The sequence below is a fragment of the Lepisosteus platostomus genome, chromosome 4 (assembly GCF_059453375.1).
Source record: "Lepisosteus platostomus isolate fLepPlt1 chromosome 4, fLepPlt1.hap1, whole genome shotgun sequence".
Classification (NCBI taxonomy): Eukaryota; Metazoa; Chordata; class Actinopteri; order Semionotiformes; family Lepisosteidae; genus Lepisosteus; species Lepisosteus platostomus.
The window spans coordinates 38,323,289-38,345,158 of NC_142614.1; the positions used below are offsets into that span (position 1 = coordinate 38,323,289).

Consider the following 21,870-nt stretch of genomic DNA (forward strand, 5'->3'; position numbering starts at 1 on the left):
CAAGTTATAAATGCAGACGCTCCCTCGGTGCCGCGCCGGGTGTAAATATCAAAGTATACATTCCCAACAAGAATTGTACCCATCTGTCATGCAAATAAAACACCTTGAATTGAATTGAATTGAGGGAGAGAGGGGGGTAGTGGGACAGAGATACTGTAGACAGACTCAAGGCAAATAAGATACTTATGGGTACGCAGGCATTCACGACAGCAACATACGAAACGTTTGCACGTACTGTATAGTTAAGTTATTACTTGGTTTTCAAAGTGCAACGAAATACAATATTGTTGTTGCTGCTGTTCTGGTTGTTTTTATCCCGTAAAGCGTTTTGAGAAGCCACCTTTAAAGGCGATATATACTGTAAAACCGCTGATTCTTATGGAATGTGTTCTGCAGGAGATTCAAATTTTTATTTATTTATTTTTTAATCGCGTATCTTAGGAAATCGCAGTATAACTTTGTTCATGAACAGTGGCATGTTAGATTATCATTCGTTTTTTTAACAAGGCTCGCCAGCTAATGTGAATTGAAACCTGTCTTGCTAGCTTTTAAAGTCGTGCTTGTGTAAACTGTACTAGAGGGCATGGAAGTTACTCTGCCCCTTTCAGCTGCAGGGAGTCCCTCTGCTGCAACACACAGCAGACAGAACGGGAGACTATTGCCTTTCATATCTGACACCAGTGAAGTAAAAGGGGTGTCTAAAGGGGTGATTTCAGACCACATTTTAGTTACTTTATTTTGTTTACTTTTAACATTTCTGTAATTTACAGTAGATGTCACAATAGAAGCCCGAAGCCTATTATACTCAGTCTAGCCTTGGATCCTCTGAGTCCCATGACTCAGTCTTGTCTGCTTTCCTAGAATAAAACCAGTTAAGTCTTGTGTACTATGCAATTTATATTTTCCGATTCCATGCATTCCCTTAATGTTTAGAGTTTACTATATTCTCCAGACTCAAACACATAAGTACTAATAGCTCTGTCCCTTTAGGAGACTCTTTGCAGTACTATGTCCCACTACCCCCATGAATTCTTTAGGTTGGGTCTAATATTTTCCAGTAATATACAGAATGGCATACAAAATGCTGTCAGGCAGGTAACAGAAAAGAGAAAAATATAAATATTTCCATTTTACAGACGTTCACACATTTATAACATTTCGGCTCAATAAAAAGCTAACCCAATAATTAAATGTGATAAAGTATAGTTTGGATGTTTATACATTCATGTTAATCGTATTCTTGATTTATTTCAATAAGTGTTCATGTTTCATTTGCTAACTTAGAGCATATTGTGCAATGAAGATTAAAATAGCTGCATGACAAGTGACTTCCTTCTCTCAGTGGAAATTAAAAGGTAGCCTGATAAATTATAAGACAGTAAGAAAGGTTCCAATCAGGAGGAGACAATTCTTTCCATTTTTTTTGTTTGATTGCTGGTAGCAAACTGATCTGAGGATCTACTCCAGCTCTTTCTCTTTTTATCATACAGTAAATTTTATTTTCTTGCTTTCTGAAACACAATATACCAAAAAATAACCTCACAAACTCAAAGAAAAAATCCTTGCTCCCCCCCCTCCCCTTGGCAGTACTTCCTCCCATGCTTTTAACTAAGGACATCTAAAATACTGTCAAACAGCTACAATGGTATCTCTGTACAAGGCTTTGACTGTGTCAATCACAGCACCTACCATTCCCTTACCAGCAACAACATGGATTCTAACACTCAGACATTAAAAAAGTCAGGCCAAGAGAGAAAATACTGAGCTTTACAACATGCGGTACCAGTAACATTTTACCCACAGTAGACTCACCAACCAGATGTGTTTCAGTTTCTGTGATAAGCCTAGATTAATCATATCCTCTCCTCTAGTAGGAGCACCAAGTGTAAACATGTAACGTCCCTATTAAAAATAATGGCAAAACAGAAGTTCACTCTTTCTAGAACATACCTTCCTATGGACACTCCTAAAATGTATAAAATAGTGTCCACAGCATCTCATAATAGAGGCAAATGGGGAACTACAAACTAATTTCATACAATGCCATCCATGAGGGGTTAAATACACCCTGAGAGAAATTAATTTCTGGATAATTCAACGGCTATGATTTCTGGAATATGTATTATCCCAAATATTTTCAAAAGAAATTGAATCATTTCAATGAATCTGTGCCATTCAAGTACCTACTCCAGACAGTAACCACTGCTAAGGGTTTATATGAAGCTTGCATTAAAAGACTTTAAAAAAATGTCATGTTCCCATAAAAAAGTAATGCCTTGGAGTATAGACCCCCAAAGGAATGCCATAGACTCAAACTGCAAAATAAACACATACAGAAAGAAAGTATTTGTATTGTAATTGCAAATCCTGGTATGAGTGATTGGTATGACTTTCCTCATTACAAATCTCTTATTAGAATTTAAATTTCTCTGTAACTCCAGGTCAGAACAGAGAAAATGTAACTGCCTTAAGGAGTTTACGATTATGAGAAATAGAAGGATAAGCATGATACGTATGTCTTCTGTCATTTTCTAAGTCATGTTACTGAGCACCAAATCTTATTGAGAATATGAATCCATTTAAGGTTTATACCATTAAAGTAAAGGTTTATTCCATGCTGAAAATGTTTGTACCAGACTTTTTTGAGGCCTGTTTAATTGTGTCTGAAGTCTGATGTTGTAAATTTTATTGTTAAAAAGATCCATGAAAATGTCACTACTAAAGTTAGCTGGTACTGTTGGTATTGTAAGTGGCAAGTAGAGCTCATAGTTTACCGCTCCTGTCTTTCTGAGCAAGGAAGAGCTCTTCATCTGCAACATATCTTTATGAAAGCGACCCTTTAAGAACAAAACAAATTCCATAATTTGGTAACACCATGGCTGAGTCATTCATGCCTACCTCAGACATTGTACTACACTCAAACTGTAAGTACTTCACACAAGTGCCAGACATCTTTTTCAACTTTCACTTTTGCAAGTGACAGAACTATAACAATAATTTATTATTAATTACTGGCAAAGGATTGTGTACAGCATATAAAAATTCTCACATACACATACTGTATATCATTAAAACCTACACTTGTTCTCTCAAATCTATGAACAATAGTTTTATATATTTATTTATTGGAAACTAGCAAGTGCACAAAAACCAGGCAGACAGTTGGTAATTCTGTTTGATAGGTATACTCAGTATTATATCAGGGCAGTACCAGGACCGTTCCACACTCTGTAATGACTATAGGTTATTGTGAAGTTAAAGGGAACTTCAGAGATTGTGCACTTTAAAATTATAAAGTGTTTAATAACCTTGCAAGGGTTTGTTGCTTTTAGTTATCTGTCACAACTTTTTTTTTCCTTTGAGCAGGAGAAAGCCTGGATGAATTTATGAGAGATTTAAATGGTTGAGCATGTGAGTTTGAGGTAACATGCAAATGTGTGTTTCATGCATGAAGCACGAGATATGATATGGTGGCAGATGGTTCACTGAAATTGCTGCTGCAGACAATACAAGGTACAGTATAAAGCTACTGTAACTGCTTATCATTTTTGTCAGAAGTATGAGATTTTATTTTGAAGATGGGTACAGTACAAAACAAATGTTTTCACATTAAAGGACACATCAGTCTTCTGCATTTGGAGAAATTAGCTTTCTAATGTAGAGTATTGAGATTATTTTATTTCAATGAAAGTTCCTCCAAAATTTAACTTCTGGACATATACTAGAGAAATTGAAGATTGAAGACTTTTGTTCAATGTTACATGTTGTGGCCTGAAAAAAGACACAGGCACATCCTTGCTTGTGACCTAATCTTCTTGCTGAAGTGTCAAGAAATTCTGCTAATAGGCAAAATCCCTACTCAGCAAGCTGTGTGAATTGTTATGTGTAATGTTCAACCGTATCCATAAACTTTGGATAAATTAATTGCTTTGGAAGTACAGGGGTATGACTCATATTCATTCTATTCTATTTCACCACAAAAGCCTGGCAGAACACTGAAGTGCTTTGTGAACAGCTGTTGTGAATGGCTATGAGTTACTAGTAGACCAGCCAGCAGCCATATCACCCTGCAACTCACAACTGGCAACCCACTGAAGCTAAGCAGGTGTGAGTACCTGGATGGGAGACCTCCTGGGAAATCATAATCAGGCTAATGCATTTCTACATTTTCTGTATGAACTAGCTTAGAGGTTCATACAGAAAGACAGCTTGTGTTTAAATTGAGTGTAAGGTAATTTATGCTTCTAAAGTCATGGTCAGCATTTATTATTGTACTGTGCTGTAAACTTTTTCTGTGCCTAGTCACATTATTTTATAGCGTTTTTATTGCGTTATTAAATCCGGTGGCGCTGTGTGTTAGTTTCCTGACTCCCATGTCACATGGTCTGTGATTGAATCCCATGGAACTATGACTTTATTTTTTAACAAACATTTCTTTGAAAAAATGAAACGTTTCCCTTGGTCAGAGATTAAATAAAACCTCACTCGCACCAAACAAATTTATATTTCTAAATATCACGACATGATTGAATTTAAGTCTTTTTAATAACAATGAATAGTCACCTATGCGTTACAAAATATACATTTATATTGATTTGAATCGCGTTTTGATTTAAATCGTAAACGCGTGTTTAAATATACGTGTTTAAAGGCGATATACTGTATAAAAGCGCTGATTCCTATGGAGTGTGTTCCGCCGGGGATTCAAAAAAATTATTTTAAATAGGCTGATAAAGCTTAGGCTACTGTAACTGTATTCTAGCCTGTATTACAACAGAACATTGGACAATGCAACGTAAATTGCAAAAATGCACTTGGAATCTGTCCAAGCCCTCCTACAAAAATTATTTAAACTGCGACACTGATCATTCATCTCTAAATAAACTTTATTTGATATAGCGTTTTAAGCGAATAGGTAATTAGATTGCTCATAAACCTAATCGCTTTTTCTACATAAACACAGCATGATTGCTCTCTGAAAATGCTTTTCCTTTATATTTACAGTAGGTACTGTTAAACCAACAGCGTACTGTTAAACCAATGCATTAGCATGTTAAAGCAATTCTATTGAGGGAGTAGCCCAGCTACCACTTAACACTGTACTTCCTACTTTGAATACCTGTGAGACCGGTTTAATTCGTCACAGCCAGCACTCCGAGAGAGAGGGGTTGAGTAGTAGAGGCAGGCGAGATTTCCAGCGAAAGACACCTCCCCCTCAAAAACCCAGTAAGCAGTAATGCTTTAAGATGAAAATCGAGGTAGATTTTGAGGATGATAAAGAGGGTAAACTGGGATGGGAGGAGGGCTTGGTTTTGCATAAGGGGCAGAAGATTTCCCTTGTAAGGATGGTATCAAAAGCAATCTTAAGTGGTGAGAAAGCTGTGCTCAATGTATTTAAGGGACTTAAAAGTAAAAGGAGATGCTTCATATTGCTTGACTAATTTTAAAAACTAAGTTATAAATGCAGGCGCTCCCTCGGTGCGCTGCTCTGGTATGCCGGCTCTTACACAGTGCCTGTCGGCAGTAAGCGTTACAATATACATACCCAACACTGCTTGTACCCATCTGTCATGCAAATAAAACACCTTAAATTGAATTAAATTCACACGCGTTGCAGTATGCTCCTATTCTTTTTATGCTCAGCTACTAAGATTTCCCTTCAGTGGTAAAATTAGATATGAATATTCAATACTTAAACGGGCACAGTTAAGACATTAAATATACATATACGTACTGTATACAGTACAGTTTGCATACGGTAATATGTTTATGTTCCTAAATCAATCTCTTTTATGAGCATGTGAAAGGCATGGTGAATCACTGTACTTTGCATGATTGGAAACAAATGCGTGATTGCGAAATGCTGTGGTGTTACTTTTACAAAGACGGTCAATGAAAAAAAGAATGTTGACCAGGGCAATACTTTGAGTTTACACTTACAGCTTGTCCAAGGTCATTCATTATTAAAACTATTAGTAATATGAAGACAATACGTACAGTTATAATTCAAACGGAATTAAAAACTACACATCCCAGTTACCATGGTGGTGCTTGTGATCATTGCGTTTAACCAACGAAACAGGCCGAAAAATCAGTCACATGACTTTGGGGCAGAGTTTCGAAAGCTTAACCTATCAGCAACAAAGCGAAATTTACACGATAGGCTACCTCAAACTGTCAGTTACACGACTTTTAAGTCCCTTAAATACATTGACCACAGCTTTCTCACCACTTAAGATTGCTTTTGATACCATCCTTACAAGGGAAACACACTCCATAGGAATCAGCGCTTTTATACAGTATATCGCCTTTAAACACATATATTTAAACACGCGTTTACGATTTAAATCAAAACGCGATTCAAATCAATATAAATGTATATTTTGTAACGCATAGGTGACTATTCATTGTTATTAAAAAGACTTAAATTCGATCATGTCGTGATATTTAGAAATATAAATTTGTTTGGTGCGAGTGAGGTTTTATTTAATCTCTGACCAAGGGAAACGTTTCATTTTTTCAAAGAAATGTTTGTTAAAAAATAAAGTCATAGTTCCATGGGATTCAATCACAGACCATGTGACATGGGAGTCAGGAAACTAACACACAGCGCCACCGGATTTAATAACGCAATAAAAACGCTATAAAATAATGTGACTAGGCACAGAAAAAGTTTACAGCACAGTACAATAATAAATGCTGACCATGACTTTAGAAGCATAAATTACCTTACACTCAATTTAAACACAAGCTGTCTTTCTGTATGAACCTCTAAGCTGGTTCATACAGAAAATGTAGAAATGCATTAGCCTGATTATGATTAAAAAACACATAATTAAACACGCGTTTGCGATTTAAATCAGAACACGATTTAAATCAATATAAATGTTTATATTGTAACGCATACTGTCCAGCCTCCATTTCTCTATAAAAATTTACTCTGTTGCACACACACACACAATAGAAGCAGGAACCGCTGTCAGAAAGGAAGAAGGTGACTATTCATTGTTATCAAAAATGACTTAGAATCGATCATGCGATATTTTGAAATATAAAAGTCAATTGATTGTCCATAATATCGCTATTCTATTTTTTCGAAGAAATGTTTGTTAAAAGAAAAGTCCAGCACCAGCTGGATTTGAACACACAACCTGTGCGTTGTTAGTCAGGCAGTAGGCTACAAGACAACTCGCATAAACAGGCAGGCGAAACAGCCATACACAGCCCTGTCGCAGTACACGAATATAATCATATCGTCATTAAATTCTTTAGATACGCGATTCCATATTATATTCCCTATTAATCAAATTCTAAAAGTATGCTTGTTGACTCCGGTATCTCTTTAGTTAAAGACTTCGATGCTTAAAATGTTTAGGGAGAAATGGAATACTGGTGTGTATTTTTTTCTTTAAAGTACCAAGACCAGCTATATACAGTACTGTATGTTTATGTTCCAAAATTAATATCGTTTATGGCCTTCACACACGTTACAGTATGCTCCTATTCTTTTTATGCTCAGCTACTAAGATTTCCCTTCAGTGGTAAAATTCAATATCTACATTGGGCACAGTAAAGACGTTTACTGTACAGTAAGTCTTTCTACGACAGGCCAACGGACCACGAGTGCCCCTGTCGGTCAACCAATCACGCACCGCGGTACCCCGCGTCATCTTACGTCATGATACGCGACACCGCAGCCAATTACCTGCGGTACGTGTCTGTACCGCTCACTTTGAATGGCTGCATCTGTATATTCTTCAAATGTATTTTCTTATTAACTGCCAGATACAGGAAAACTGAGACTGATAACTCAGGGGCCAGTGGAGGTTTTAATTGTAAACATTGCTTTTAAATTACATAAAGGCATAACTCTCATAATAGTTCTACACACAACAAAATCTAATGATTTCGTGATCGAACCTGAATAACTAAAAGCATAATCCATGAAGGACTTCTACATAAACATTAACTCTTTGCTAACAGAAGTCGAAGCAGACGGAACATGAGCAAGGGGGCATCCACATTTACTCTCCTTACTGCGCAGCCTACAAATAGGCTATTTTAATCTGCGAATGCAGAAAAAATTGTGAATGCAGAACTCACAAATATTAAGGTTTTACTATAAACCAAAACCTCTTTCAATTCAAAAGTTCACAACCAACACTGCGATATGAAAAAAAAACAAAAAATAGACAATGAGTTTTCATGCTGTGCAGCAATAAGTTTAAGAACTAGCACAAGGAGCACAAGAAATACGCTACTGTTATGCTAAACATAATGCAACATATTTCTAAACAATACATTGTTTTCATAATGGCATGCACTAAACTGGAACTACAAATCTGAATTTTTGATCAACTATATCCTACAGAATATTTAATCAACAGAATTATTCATAATAGGTAAATCAGAAAGAAGTGCAAAAATATGTTTAAGAACATTTTTAATCATAATATGCATATGAAATGTCTCTTCTAACTTTTGTTACTGGCATAAAAACATTTATTTACAAAGTGCAAACATTCTTACTTTAAAAACATTAAACATTGTGTTTATCATGGTTATTATTCATGATAAAATGCTACTGAGGGTGGTACACAAGACAAAAACATCTGAAACAATGCTCTATCACCATTCTAAAACTCAATACTATAAAAAGTATTGAGTATATAGGAAAAGGAAAATTAAATATTGATTTTTACTGACTTGTCTGTTTTGAAGAATATCGCACAACCATCCACGTGTTTCCTTTCCTGGTCTGACACCAATTTGGCACGAGATTTTGGACAAAAAAATCCATCATATCCACGTTCCTTTAATGCTTGCAAAAAAAGAGTGTAGTATTGCTCTGTTTCAACTTCCTAGAAAACAAAGCTGTTAGTCAGTCAGTGTTCACATTCATTTAAACAAAGTGTGAACATAGGCTAAAATAATCACCTTTAAAAGCACATTTAAGTCACTACTGAAAAAAGTATATTGTGTGGAACTAGAATCATACCTGTAACCATACTATAACTTGCTTGAGAAGACCCAAAGACGTCTGTTTCAAGAGCACAATCAATTTTAAACTCCGCTATTGTGAAAAAAAGATTAACTACTTAAGGGAGAACACTGTAAAGCATGAGAGCTATAGAGGTCAATTAGTGTTAATCTCTATAAAGATAATATATGAATCAGAAAAAAATACATCTGATTGTGCATCAAAACTGTGCCTGTTTTTAGCTTTACAATTCTATTTAAAAGCAAAGAGTAATTTTCTTTTACTCATTTAGGGACAAATTTACAAACATGGAAATTTAGTCTAATATTTCAACCAACTTTTGCCATTCCGGTTTAAGCAGTATCTTACCTGAAGACTTATGATATCTGCATCAGAGTTGACCATTTCCTCCATAATTCCCTTTTTTCTGTACTCCCAATTCAGTGCCCAGGAAGGACAGTAGCCATATAGCTGCCTTGTGGCATATTTGTCACATAGCACATTGTAACACATGACTGTGAACACAGCTGTATGGTGGGGAAAAAAAAAGTGTTCCAATTCTCTTGCACATGTAAGATGCAATGAAATTATTATACTTAATGTGAGATTTGTCATGTTGTCAGAGAAAAAAGAATATATGGTACAACTACCAATAAAAGCACCATTCATCTATGTAGCGGTAATCTTTACAAAGAAATCTAAAGCACTTCACATTCAGGAAGGGCTTCAACAAAATGTATCTCTTGTAAGAGGTGTGACGCTATTACATACCTGCAATTCCCTTCACAATAGAATAGTCTGAATAAATGAGGAATTCTGGATGTCAAACTGAGATACCCTGAACTGGGATACAAGCAGGGCACTGGGTTAACAGCCTGACTCTTCTGAAATGTGCCAAGGACAGGCTTTAGTTTAACATCCCAGCCTTAAAAGACTACCTCCTACAGCCCAATGTCATCAAAAATACACTGATATAGAGATGTGAATCTTCATTTCTAGAGTCTTGTTCTAACCTGAACAGTAAATTCAACAACTTAATTACTTTAGAGACTAGATAAATTTACTGCAGTTAAGTTGGTAATTAAATCAAACAGACCAACTATGTAACTGACAGCTTGGGTATAACAAAAACCAGAAGACACTAGGCTAGGGGTGTCAAACGTACAATCACAAGGTGGGTCCAGCCTACCTAGTGTTAGGATAATATGTCAGGTAACTTCAGAGGATTAGTCTGGATTCAATTCACACCTTTTCTTAGCCTTCATAGGCCACATACCAGGCAAGTGTCTTTGGTGTTATAATTGCATGCTTTGCCAACACAACACTCTCTGTAGTTTTCTACCATTATCCTTATGCTCCCTGTTTGATACTGTCAGAAAACTACTCTGACCGGGGTATGTCCTTACATGAAAACACTAGGAATAAATGGTACAACAAAACCTGGGCACTTCCTTTAAACTAATGCTAAAAGATTCTGGAGTATCCTCACTGACTAAGTCACTGTGGGGGAAACTGAACCTAATGGGTTTTTATGATCACAAAAGAATATTTCTTGAACACAGGGCTTTCAAATTTGCAATGCGGTTGAAGAGAAATGGAGAAATCTATATTTACCTGAATGGAAAGTGGACATTTGACATGTACAACAGGTAGATGTTGTCAAAGACCAATAGCAATAGTTGTACAAGTCAAAGTCATTCCTCTTTTATATTAAGAATGTCTAGCAAATGTTCATTTCTGGTGTTTATTTCATATTGTTAGATATTCCTTTAACCTGGCCTTTTGATTGTTTCATTTCAGTTAAAGTGCTAAAAACCTGTTAAGAAACAAGTAAAGTGAAAAAAATACTTCTCACTTGTCATCACAGCCCCTATGTTATTTGTACCAGTCCCTCAAAGCTTACAGTAGATTTCTGATTACTAATCCCAGAGCCAATATAACTCTTGAATCAAATCCTATCGTTAACAATTGATAACTAGAGTCCTTTAACTCTGTCATCTTTTTGTGTTAGTTCCTTAGTTTCTTACATTTACATTAGGATTTTTTTCCTCTTATATATAGACCATACGTATGTTAATTTATTATTGGAAAAAATAAATATTAAAAATGGTATCACATACAACAATGAACAGATGTGAACAATCAACATGGTATGGCAGACTTGGTACCTAAACAAACTGTATAAGCCCAACACTGATATTAAAACAGGAAAAGAAGAGAAGAAACAAAAAAATAAATCAGGGGTGTAGAAGAGAAAATCAAAGAAGGGAAAAAAAATGCAGTGAAAGGACACAAGAGGGAAGCCACAGTCCTTAAAGTCTGTCAAATGTCTGGGTCAAACTGCAAGCTCTTAAAGTGCTGCTAGGCAGAATCTTTTTTTTTTTTCACGAGGGCCACAGAAGGAAAACCTAATTCTTTCAATTTTTTTTTCCCAAGGTGGAGAAAGCGCATCATATCCCTTACCCAGTGAGTGAAAGTGGGTGCAAAAGGTGGTTTCCAATGGAGCAAAATCTAACATCTCTTAGATAAAATTATAAGGGACACCAAAGAGAGCAGTAAGGCTCAAGAGGCCCATATTAAATTTTTTAAGATATTTAAATCTCTTTAAAAAACTTTAGATTTCTAAAATGGTTGCAGTGCAGGACAAGTATATGTGGAGGAGAGTAGCAGGGGCCTGCTTGCCCTTATCAAACTTAGGATAGATGTTTGGGGAAATTTTAGCCAGTTTAACCTTACAAAAGTAGGTTCGGTGAACTATTTTGAACTCTATTAAATAAATTCTTGAACATATAGATGAGGAATGTATTCAAGGCTATACCTTTCCATATCTCTTACAAAGTTCAAATCATAATTCCTGTTCCCACAAAACGTTTACCAATGAAACCAACGTAGTGCAATCCGGAGACAATATAGAGAAGTACTGTACATTTGGGAAATTTGGCACTTTGTTTCGGACAGTGTCTGATCGGAAGGTAACAAAAGAAATATGATTTTGGTAGCTTAAATTTGGCTGATAGCTGCTCAAACAAAGCAAAACAGCCATCAATGATCTCTACAAGAGGTAACACCTCTACTGCTCCAAAAGAGGAATGCTTGGTCTATAACAGAAGGAGGAAACAAATGATTTACACAGAGAAGAGCACAAACACTGGAAGACTGAAATCGAAAGTGTTTCCTAAACTGTACCCAAGTGCTAATGAGACTTCCTAACCAGGTGATTACTGCTAAATTGGGAAATTGAGAGAGGAAGGGAGGGCAGGTAGTAATGAGGAAGAACAGGAGGAAACTTCCACATGTAACCAAGATGGGCAGTGCAACAGGGAAAAGGAATGCATCCAGTAAGAGGTCACCCATTAATAAACAAAAATTTGGGTAATATAAGGTCACCATCCTTTTTTGATCTTTGATGAAATCCTTTACATGATCTCAGGGACTTACTATTCCAAATAAAAAAGATGTATTTTGATCACGAGATCTTAAAAGGGATTTGGGAATAACTATTGGGATGTGCTAAAATAAACTTTTTGGTAGGATGCTCATCTCAACAGTGTTTATGCATCAAACTAAGGACAAAGGAAATGGTAGGCCAATGAGCACAGTTCTGTTAAGTGCATTCTAATAAAGGCAAAAAAAAATTGATTTAAAAAGGGGGACAGACTTACCTTTATGCCCAGATAGTTAAAACCATTTTTCATAATTCTAAAAAGAAACTAAGAGGGCACTTTTAAGAAGTTGGGTTTATAGGAAACAACTTACAACTAAACAACTACATTTATAACTAGATGGAGATTTCCCTGTGTATATATTGAAGTCATGGGCGTACCCGTTTGTGGCATCAGCCAGCACGAAACATCCGGAGCCCCATTTTTTGGGCTTGTTTTTCATGTAGTGTATGAACCCAAATCTACCTTTTGAGGACACCAAGCATTTGTCAATGGAAAGGTTCTGTCGGGGTTGGTAGAATGCGCTACAGGTCTAGAGCAGGGACTCCAGAAGGCGTTTTAGATGGAAAAGGGGATCATATTGTGGGGCTTCTTTTTTCTGATCATTCCATCTGTCCTCCGTGGGGTCGCTGATGTGCAAAGTCCAGGAGATGGCCTCAAATCTCTTTCTGGGCATTACACTGTGGCAAAAAGGAAGTGCATACGGCACACGGAGACTCCAGTAATCTGTGACATGGTGAGTTGTAAGAGTCCTCATAAAAATCTAAATGACAATTAGAGGATACATGTCCATTATTGTCACTGGATCCCACTGGTATTTTTTGCCATGTGCGTTCCTCTTTTTGCCATTGCTATTTGTGTTTGTGGATAAGCTTCAGATGACACCAAAAAACAAGCTGAGCAAGGAATATTGTTTTGTAGTGTCCAGGTGTGCTCCCGTGCCAGGAAGCATTGCTATACCAATTCTATATCCTCTTCATGCTCACTCCCCTATCTCTCTTTAGGGTATTTTGCAGCCTGGAGTGGGGTACTATGTGGAGGAGGGGTGGGAATCATTCTCCTTCTTTTCCCAGAAGGGACATCTGCATTCTCACTTGTAGAGGAAGTGATGGTTTCTTCAAGAGTCTCACGGTAAATAATAAAGAAAATTGAGAAGAAAATTATGAAAATAAGATCATAGAGCTACAAGACAATCTGGTTTCTAGACTGAAAACATCAAGCTCTTTTTTTCTCCAGTTGACAAAGAAGAAAATTAACATCTTTATAATCACTGAAAAGAGAGGAAAATGGTAGCTCTGATAACCTCTCCCATCCCCCCCCCAGAAAGAAATTTAAATTGAAAAACAAATGTTTTGTGCATTACAAATGACTGTACCTGCAAAAACCATACTTCTATGGAGACCAGGAGAATAAAACTGTCAAAAAAATAATAATGTAGAATATTTTACAATTATTATAATACTTGTAAACAACTACTTACAAATTGAGAAGTGAATCCAAGCCTTCCTCAAAGGCTGCCTCTGACTTGGAATCAGGACTGTCTGGTGCAGAAAGTACATCATCGCTCGAAGTCCCAAAAAAACTTCAGCAATACTTAGAAGTCTTCCCTTGTTCAGCTCCTTACATGCCATTTTTTTCTGAGTAGTGGCAGTGAACAAATAGAAGTTCTATTCTATTGTTCTCTCTATTGACATGTGCCGTTAGGGTAGTGCGCAATCATAGCAGTTGGAAGGTTAGTCTATAGACCACCTGTAGTTCGGTTGCTTTTGACCTCCACTGAATCTCTAATATTTTCAGATTTTACTGAATGACAGCTATTTTTTCACCATACACAGCATGAAAGCTCACAGCAATTCTAACTCTGTATTGGACAGAGCTGTAATAAACAAAGCAAATAGACCCATTTATTGGTCAGACTTGTATGGACTAGTCCATGAAAACATTTCAAAGCAATGGCGGGGTGCTTATAGAAAATGCACTCACTTTTTCAAGGTAAGAATGCTGGATTATTTATATTTAGGCACTTTGTTTACTGAAGTCATGTCAATAAAGTCACATTTATTTGTGGTATACTGAAGAAAAAAAAGAATACTCTCTGGCTAAGGGAAATAACACCAAGGATCAGACACTGTATATGCATGTAAAAAAATGCCTCCTATTCCCATGCTCATTGGAAGCCTCCTGCTCCCTCACGACAGCCACTGGTCCACTGATGACAAGCCTGTCCTTGGACATCCAGGTCTGCTTCCAACCTCTGACGTCCGCATTTGATGCTATCAGGCTAGGTCTTATATACAGTCTCCAATGCCTCACTCCTGCACTCAGAACTCTCATTTTAAAAAATCTCCCTCTCAAACTAAGACTCAATATACTTTCTCTCCTTAAAATGTACACAAAACCTCCCTAGCACCTAATTCACTTGCCCCAGGCTGTGTATTTGCCATTGCTGGCGCACCATGAAACTGCCCTGCCACGACTGCCTCATCTCACACACAGCTGGCACACTTTGAACCCATGGCCGACCACCACTGCCTTTTGACCAGAGGTGTGGTGCCAAATCCTAAGCCGTGGTTCCCAATGCAATGCATCGCTCTCTATTGAGAGCTCTGTTTCTCCACCGAACACACCCCTATATTCTCTTAGTATTTTAATACCTAGTATTTTACTTGCCTTTTTATTTGCTTCATTGTCTTAAAGATGTAAATGACATGACAAAAAACACCAAATTTTAAATACTATACAATCATCCCTTGGTTTATGAAGGTAATTGTTCCTAAAACACTGTTAGCAATGTGAAAATTTGTATAATGAAAATAAAATGAATCCAGGGTATATACTGTCTTGTACCCACTGCTTGCCGGATGAGGCCCTACTACCTTTATTGGATAAAGGACTTAGAAAATTGATGGATGGATAGAAATTCCCATTACTTTATATGTAAGAGCTTATGACTCATTTCCATGTATTAAAAATCACTCAATATTAGTCAAAATGAATGATCAAACTAAGAATTCTATTGCATGTGTATAATAGCAAAATCAGTTAACAAGACACACAAATGTGTAAAAATTCTAACTTTTTGAATATCAGCATAGTGCAACTAAGTTAATAGCTATGCAAATGACTTTCAACCCCTCTCATTTTTAATCCTTTAAGCCTGAGAAATGCTTTCCTTATTTTTTTTATAATATCTAAATCACTTGGAATATACTGAATACTAATACTGAAAATAAGGAAGACAACAACATTTTCTACAACTAAAATCGCTAAATAAACAAGATCACAACAGAAGCAGCCATGAAGGGAAGCATTCCTATACCAAGGTGTGGATATATATAGTAGCACTTGTTTTAATGGATGTTGAGTAAGATATATTGACAATATTCTTTTCAACACAAGACAGATTTAAATAGTGTACGATGACAAATATATTTTAAATAATTATAGTTAATTTAGCTAATATTGCTCAGGATGGAATGAGTAGGTTTTCGCTAAACCATTTAAATCAAATCTGCCCCACCATAGCAAAATAGTTTGACACCCCTATACTAGGCCCTTCAGGAACTGAGTAACAACACAATTTCAGAACTTTCAGCACTATCTTGAAGGAAGTGGGTCACCTAGTAGTTCAATTTACAGCACCAACTGTTTCACCATCCAACTACTGACCTACGTAATACTATATATTTATATTCAAAATAAGGTTTATGTCTAAAAATGATATACAATACACTTTAAGACATAACATATAATGCTGTAATGATGATATGTACTCCATATGATCACTTAATATAAAAATATAACAATGACATGATAATTAGACTATTTTTTACAATAATGTAGTACAAAATCCTATATTTCGAAACTCAAAAATTATAGCAACGTTATACATTACAACCCAGTTCCCCTTATTGAAGTACAACTGTCGTATTGCTTCTTCTGGTCAGAGGATATTTACCAACCAAATAGAAGATATTTGGTGAAAAGATAGATAACCACTCTTTGTCTAATGAAATACATATAGGAATGTCATAAATCTATTTACATACACAGACTTGGTAGTCGAACAAAACATCAGACTGAATAACTGTGCTACAGAACACAATTGCCATAATAACATGATATGTTAAACAGAGTGAATAAAAATACTACAACTTAAAAGCAGTAATGATATGCTCCCAAAACAAAATGAATAACATTGTACCCCCAAAACTAAATTAAAGTAAAGTCTAAAAAAGTCAGGAATTTTTGTTTAAAGGTCCTGTTTGTTTTGCTCCCATTGCTACCAAACATTTAAAATTAGCTTATCATGATTTGCTAAATCTTGTCCTGATTAAAGCAGGATTTAAAAATGAGAAGTGGAAAAGCAGCAACTGCTGCAGCTTAACTGTGTAAACTCCTAGATTTCTTTAAAAAATGGTATGGAATACCTATGTGGCAAAATATGGCAGCAATCCAACATGTATAGTGGGGAAAAATATTACAGATGTACAGATCCAGCCATTTGGAATGAGCAAAGCATATTGCTTCATAAATGCTGCATTACAATGCATTTTAATGCTCTACACCATTTTATTTTGTTAAAATAATGTGATGCAGGACTGTACTACTTTCCAAAACCATCAGGCGGTGCAGTGAATGCTTAATGTTGCATGTGGAAGAATTCTGGGCTGTCAAACGAAACACATGGGCTTGAATCCTGGCAATTGCCCACCTTTGTCCGATAATTAAAAAAATAACTTGCTTATCATATAAACGTTGAATTTGATATATCATAGTGTAAAATATTAAATTAATATTAAAAATAAAGGTAGGACTGTTTCATTAAGCAAGATTTCTCAGTTGGATAAATAAAAATCTTTTTATCATTGTTTTTTTTCTTCATTCTTTCTTTTGTTTCTGTTCTTAGTCCTCAGTTTCCCTCTCCACAATGTTCACTTATATAAATTATGATCCACAAACACTTTTAGACATCAGAACAAGATCCGCAGGACTATCACTTAGTCTGGAAGATCTGGATTGCATCAGCTCGTACAGACTTCTCCGACAAGGCCTGGAAACCATGGTATCACCTGAACAAGGTAACCAAGCCAGGAAGCGTCGCAAACGACGTTAACGAAAACGGAAACGCGGTAAGCAAGCTGGGCTACAAACAAGACTAAAGACCGAACAGAACAAACATCCTTTACCAACCATATTACTCGCCAATGTCCGATCCCTCAACAACAAACTCGATGATCTCAGACTGAGACTCTACACACAATGACACAATGAAAAATTAAAGAATGCTGCGCTTTTATTTTTACTGAAACATGGCTAACAGACAGTATTACGGACGCGGTGATACACCTAGACAGATTTTCTGCCTTCCGCATGTACAGAACTACAGAGTCCGGTAAAACCAGGGGTGGGGGAGTGTGCATTTCTATTAACAACGTGTGGTGCAACAATGTATCTACCATCATGAAACACTGCTCACCTGCTCTGGAATCACCACATTACTCTGTTTCTCCTCCCGGCATACAGACAGCTGCACAGGCGAGTGAAACCAGTGGCCAGAACGATGAAACTGTGGCCTGAAGGAGCTGAATCAGTCCTGCAGGACTGTTTAAAATGCACTGACTGGGGTGTGTTTAAAGAGGCTGCCACACAGGGATCATACACCGACGTACAGGAATATGCACTGTCAGTCACTAGTTACATCAGGAAATGTTACGACGATGTTACACTCACAAAAGAAATAAGAACTTTTCCTAACCAGAAACCATGGATGAACAGTGAGGTTTGCAGCCATGAAGGGATGCAGCATTCAAATCGGGCAATCAATCAGAACTAAGGTCAGCCAGAATCAATCTAAACAATGGTATTAAACATGCAAAAAACACACTCAAACAGGAACTAGAGGAACACTTCACCACTAATGACCCAAGGCGCATGTGGCAAGGTATACAGGCCCTCAAAGACTACAAGAGGAAGAACATTGCACCTGCCGATGATGCCTCCCTGCCTAACGAGCTCAACACCTTCTATGCTCGGTTTGAAGCCAGCAACACAGAACCAGTCAACAGAGCTGCACCCTCCGCAGCTGACCAGCTGCTCTCACTGTCTGCAGATGAGGTGAGGAGATCTCTGCTAAAAGTGAACACATGCAAGGCTGCAGGACCCGACGGCATACCCAGTCGCGTCCTCAGAGCCTGCGCCAATCAACCAGAGGGTATAATCACAAACATTTTCAACATGTCTCTGGCCCAAGCCTTAGTCCCCACTTGCTTCAAGACAACCACCATCATCCCAATACCGAAGAAAAGCACAGTGACATGTCTTAATGACTACCGACCGGTGGCACTAACACCTGTCATCATGAAGTGCTTCGAGAGGCTGGTCATGAAGCACATTAATGACACCATTCCAAACACACTGGACCCGTACCAATTTGCCTACCGGCTCAACAGATCCACAGATGACGCAATCTCCATTGCCATACACACTGCCCTATCCCATCTGGATAAAAATAACATATACGCAAGACTACTATTCATCGACTTCAGCTCAGCTTTTAACACTATCATTCCAGAGAAACTTGTCAAGAAACTCAGTCCACTGGGTCTCAGCACCACCCTCTGCAACTGGAGAGTTTCTGACAGGCAGACCAGGCTGTCAGGCTTGGAAACCACACCACACCACACTAACTCTAAACACTGGGGTCCCCCAGGGGTGTGTGCTTAGTACATTGCTCTACTCCCTCCACACCCACAACTGTAAGGCCAAACACAACACAAACCCCATCATCAAGTTTGCCAATGACACCACAGTTGTAGGTCTGATCACAGACAATGATGAGAGGGCCTACAGGGAGGAGGTCAATCTCCTTACAACGTGGTGTGAAAACAACAACCACACCCTCAACGTCAGCAAAACCACGAAGCTGATCGTTGATTTCAGGAAAATGCAAAACGGACATGCCCCTATCCACATCGACGGGACTGAAGTAGAAAGGGTCAGTAACTTCAAATTCCTTTGCATCCATATCACCGAGGACCTCACATGGTCTCTCAACACCACCTGTCTGATCAAGAAAGCTCAACAGCGCCTGTACTTCTTAAGACGGTTGAAGAAGGCCAAGATATGTCCCCAGATCCTCACTAACTTTTACAGATGCACTACAGAAAGCACACTGACAGGTTGCATCACAGTGTGGTATGGCAATTGTAGTATTGCTGACCGCAAAGCCCTACAGCGGGTTGTGAAAACTGCCCAGTCCATCACTGGGGTTGCCCTTCCATCTACAGTGGTGTGAAAAAGTGTTTGCCCCGTTCCTGATTTCTTATTTTTTTGCATGTTTGTCACACTGAAATGTTTCAGATCATCAAACAAATTGAAATATTAGACAAAGATAACACAAGTAAACACAAAATGCAGTTTTTAAATGAAGGTTTTTATTATCAAGGGGAAAAAAAATCCAAACCTACATGGCCCTGTGTGAAAAACTGATTGCCCCCCCTGTTAAAACATAAATCAACTGTGGTTTATCACATCTTTAGAAAGCTGAGTTCAATTTCTCTAGCCACACTCAGGCCTGATTACTGCCACACCTGTCCTCAATCAAGAAATCACTTAAATAGGACCTGCCTGACAAAGTGAAGTAAACCTGAAAAGCTAGACATCATGCTGCGATCCAAAGAAATTCAGGAACAAATGAGAAACATAGTAATTGAGATTGATCAGTCTGGAAAAGGTTATAAAGCCATTTCTAAAGCTTTGGGACTCCAGCGAACCACAGTGAGCCATTATCCACAAATGGCAAAAACATGGAAGTGGTGAACCTTCCCAGGAGTGGCCGGCCAACCAAAATTACCCCAAGAGCGCAGCGACGACTCATCCAAGAGGTCACGAAAAACCCCACAACAACATCCAAAGAACTGCAGGCTTCTCTTGCCTCAGTTAAGGTCAGTGTTCATGACTCCACCATAAGAAAGACTGGGCAAAAATGGCCTGCATGGCACAGTTCCAAGACAAAAACCACTGCTGAGCAAAAAGAACATAAAGGCTCGTCTCAGTTTTGCCAGAAAACATCTTGATGATCCCCAAGACTTTTGGGAAAATACTCTGTGGACTGACGAGACAAAAGTTGAACTTTTTGGAAGGGGTGTGTCCCATTACATCTGGCGTAAAAGTAACACAGCATTTCAGAAAAGGAACATCATACCAACAGTAAAATATGGTGGTGGTAGTGTGATGGTCTGGGGCTGTTTTGCTGCTTCAGGACCTGGAAGACTTGCTGTGGTAAATGAAACAATGAATTCTGCTGTCTACCAAAAAATCCTGAAGGAGAATGTCCGGCCATCTGTTCGTGACCTCAAGCTGAAGCGCACTTGGGTTCTGCAGCAGGACAATGATCCAAAACACACCAGCAAGTCCACCTCTGAATGGCTTAAGAAAAACAAAATGAAGACTTTGGAGTGGCCTAGTCAAAGTCCTGACCTGAATCCGATTGAGATGTTGTGGCATGACTTTAAAAAAGCGGTTAAGGCTCGAAAACCCTCCAATGTGGCTGAATTACAACAATTCTGCAAAGATGAGTGGGCCAAAATTCCTCCACAGCGCTGTAAAAGACTCATTGCCAGTTATCGCAAACGCTTGATTGCAGTTGTTGCTGCTAAGGGTGGCCAAACCAGTTATTAGGTTTAGGGGGCAATCACTTTTTCACACAGGGCCATGTAGGTTTGGAATTTTTTTTCCCTTAATAATAAAAACCTTCATTTAAAAACTTCATTTTGTGTTTACATGTGTTATCTTTGTCTAATATTTCAATTTGTTTGATGATCTGAAACATTTCAGTGTGACAAACATGCAAAAAAATAAGAAATCAGGAAGGGGGCAAACACTTTTTCACACCACTGTATACAGGACATTTATGACAGACGGTGCTTGAGGAAAGCTCCAAGCGCCATCAAAGACCCCACACACCCCAGCTACAGACTGTATGACCCTCTACCATCTGGAAAACGGTACCGGAGCATTCGGGCCCAGACTACCAGACTCGGAGACAGTTTTTACCCCCGCACTAGCAAACTATCAAACTCCCAGCCTCTCTCACCTCACCTCTCACCTATGATCTGAACCTCATAGTGCCTTCTTTCTTACCAAAAACTCAAATACACATTGAAATCTACCTCTACCTTACATGTCAAAAAGCTCACTCCCCGTTATTTCTATCCTTTTATTTCATTCTGTTGATGCATGTTTTTGCACATCTGATGTTGTTTTGCACATTACCTGTTACCTTTTGTTGTTTTGCACACTGCCTCTTGTCTCTTTCTTTTATTATACAATTGTATTGTTGTTTTTTTGTACTTATCATCTGAGAGCTAGCTAAATAGCATTTCGTTATACCATATACCTGTATACGAGTATAACGACAATAAACGTGAACTTTTTTTTACCCTT

At 37.8% G+C, this 21,870-nt stretch overlaps 1 protein-coding gene across 4 annotated transcripts in view; it reads right to left on the reverse strand.

The window, feature by feature from the left end:
* The window catches only part of cnot6l (CCR4-NOT transcription complex, subunit 6-like), an 81,087-nt gene that overhangs the window by 12,402 nt on the left and 46,815 nt on the right, over nt 1-21,870 (reverse strand). For all 4 annotated transcript variants that reach the window (XM_088629465.1, XM_088629469.1, XM_088629466.1 and 1 more), the window contains 2 exons: nt 9,350-9,507; nt 8,707-8,861 (listed from right to left, as the gene is read on the reverse strand). In XM_088629465.1, the coding sequence (XP_088485591.1) occupies nt 8,707-8,861; nt 9,350-9,507 (313 nt within the window). The remainder of the gene's footprint in view (nt 1-8,706; nt 8,862-9,349; nt 9,508-21,870) is intronic.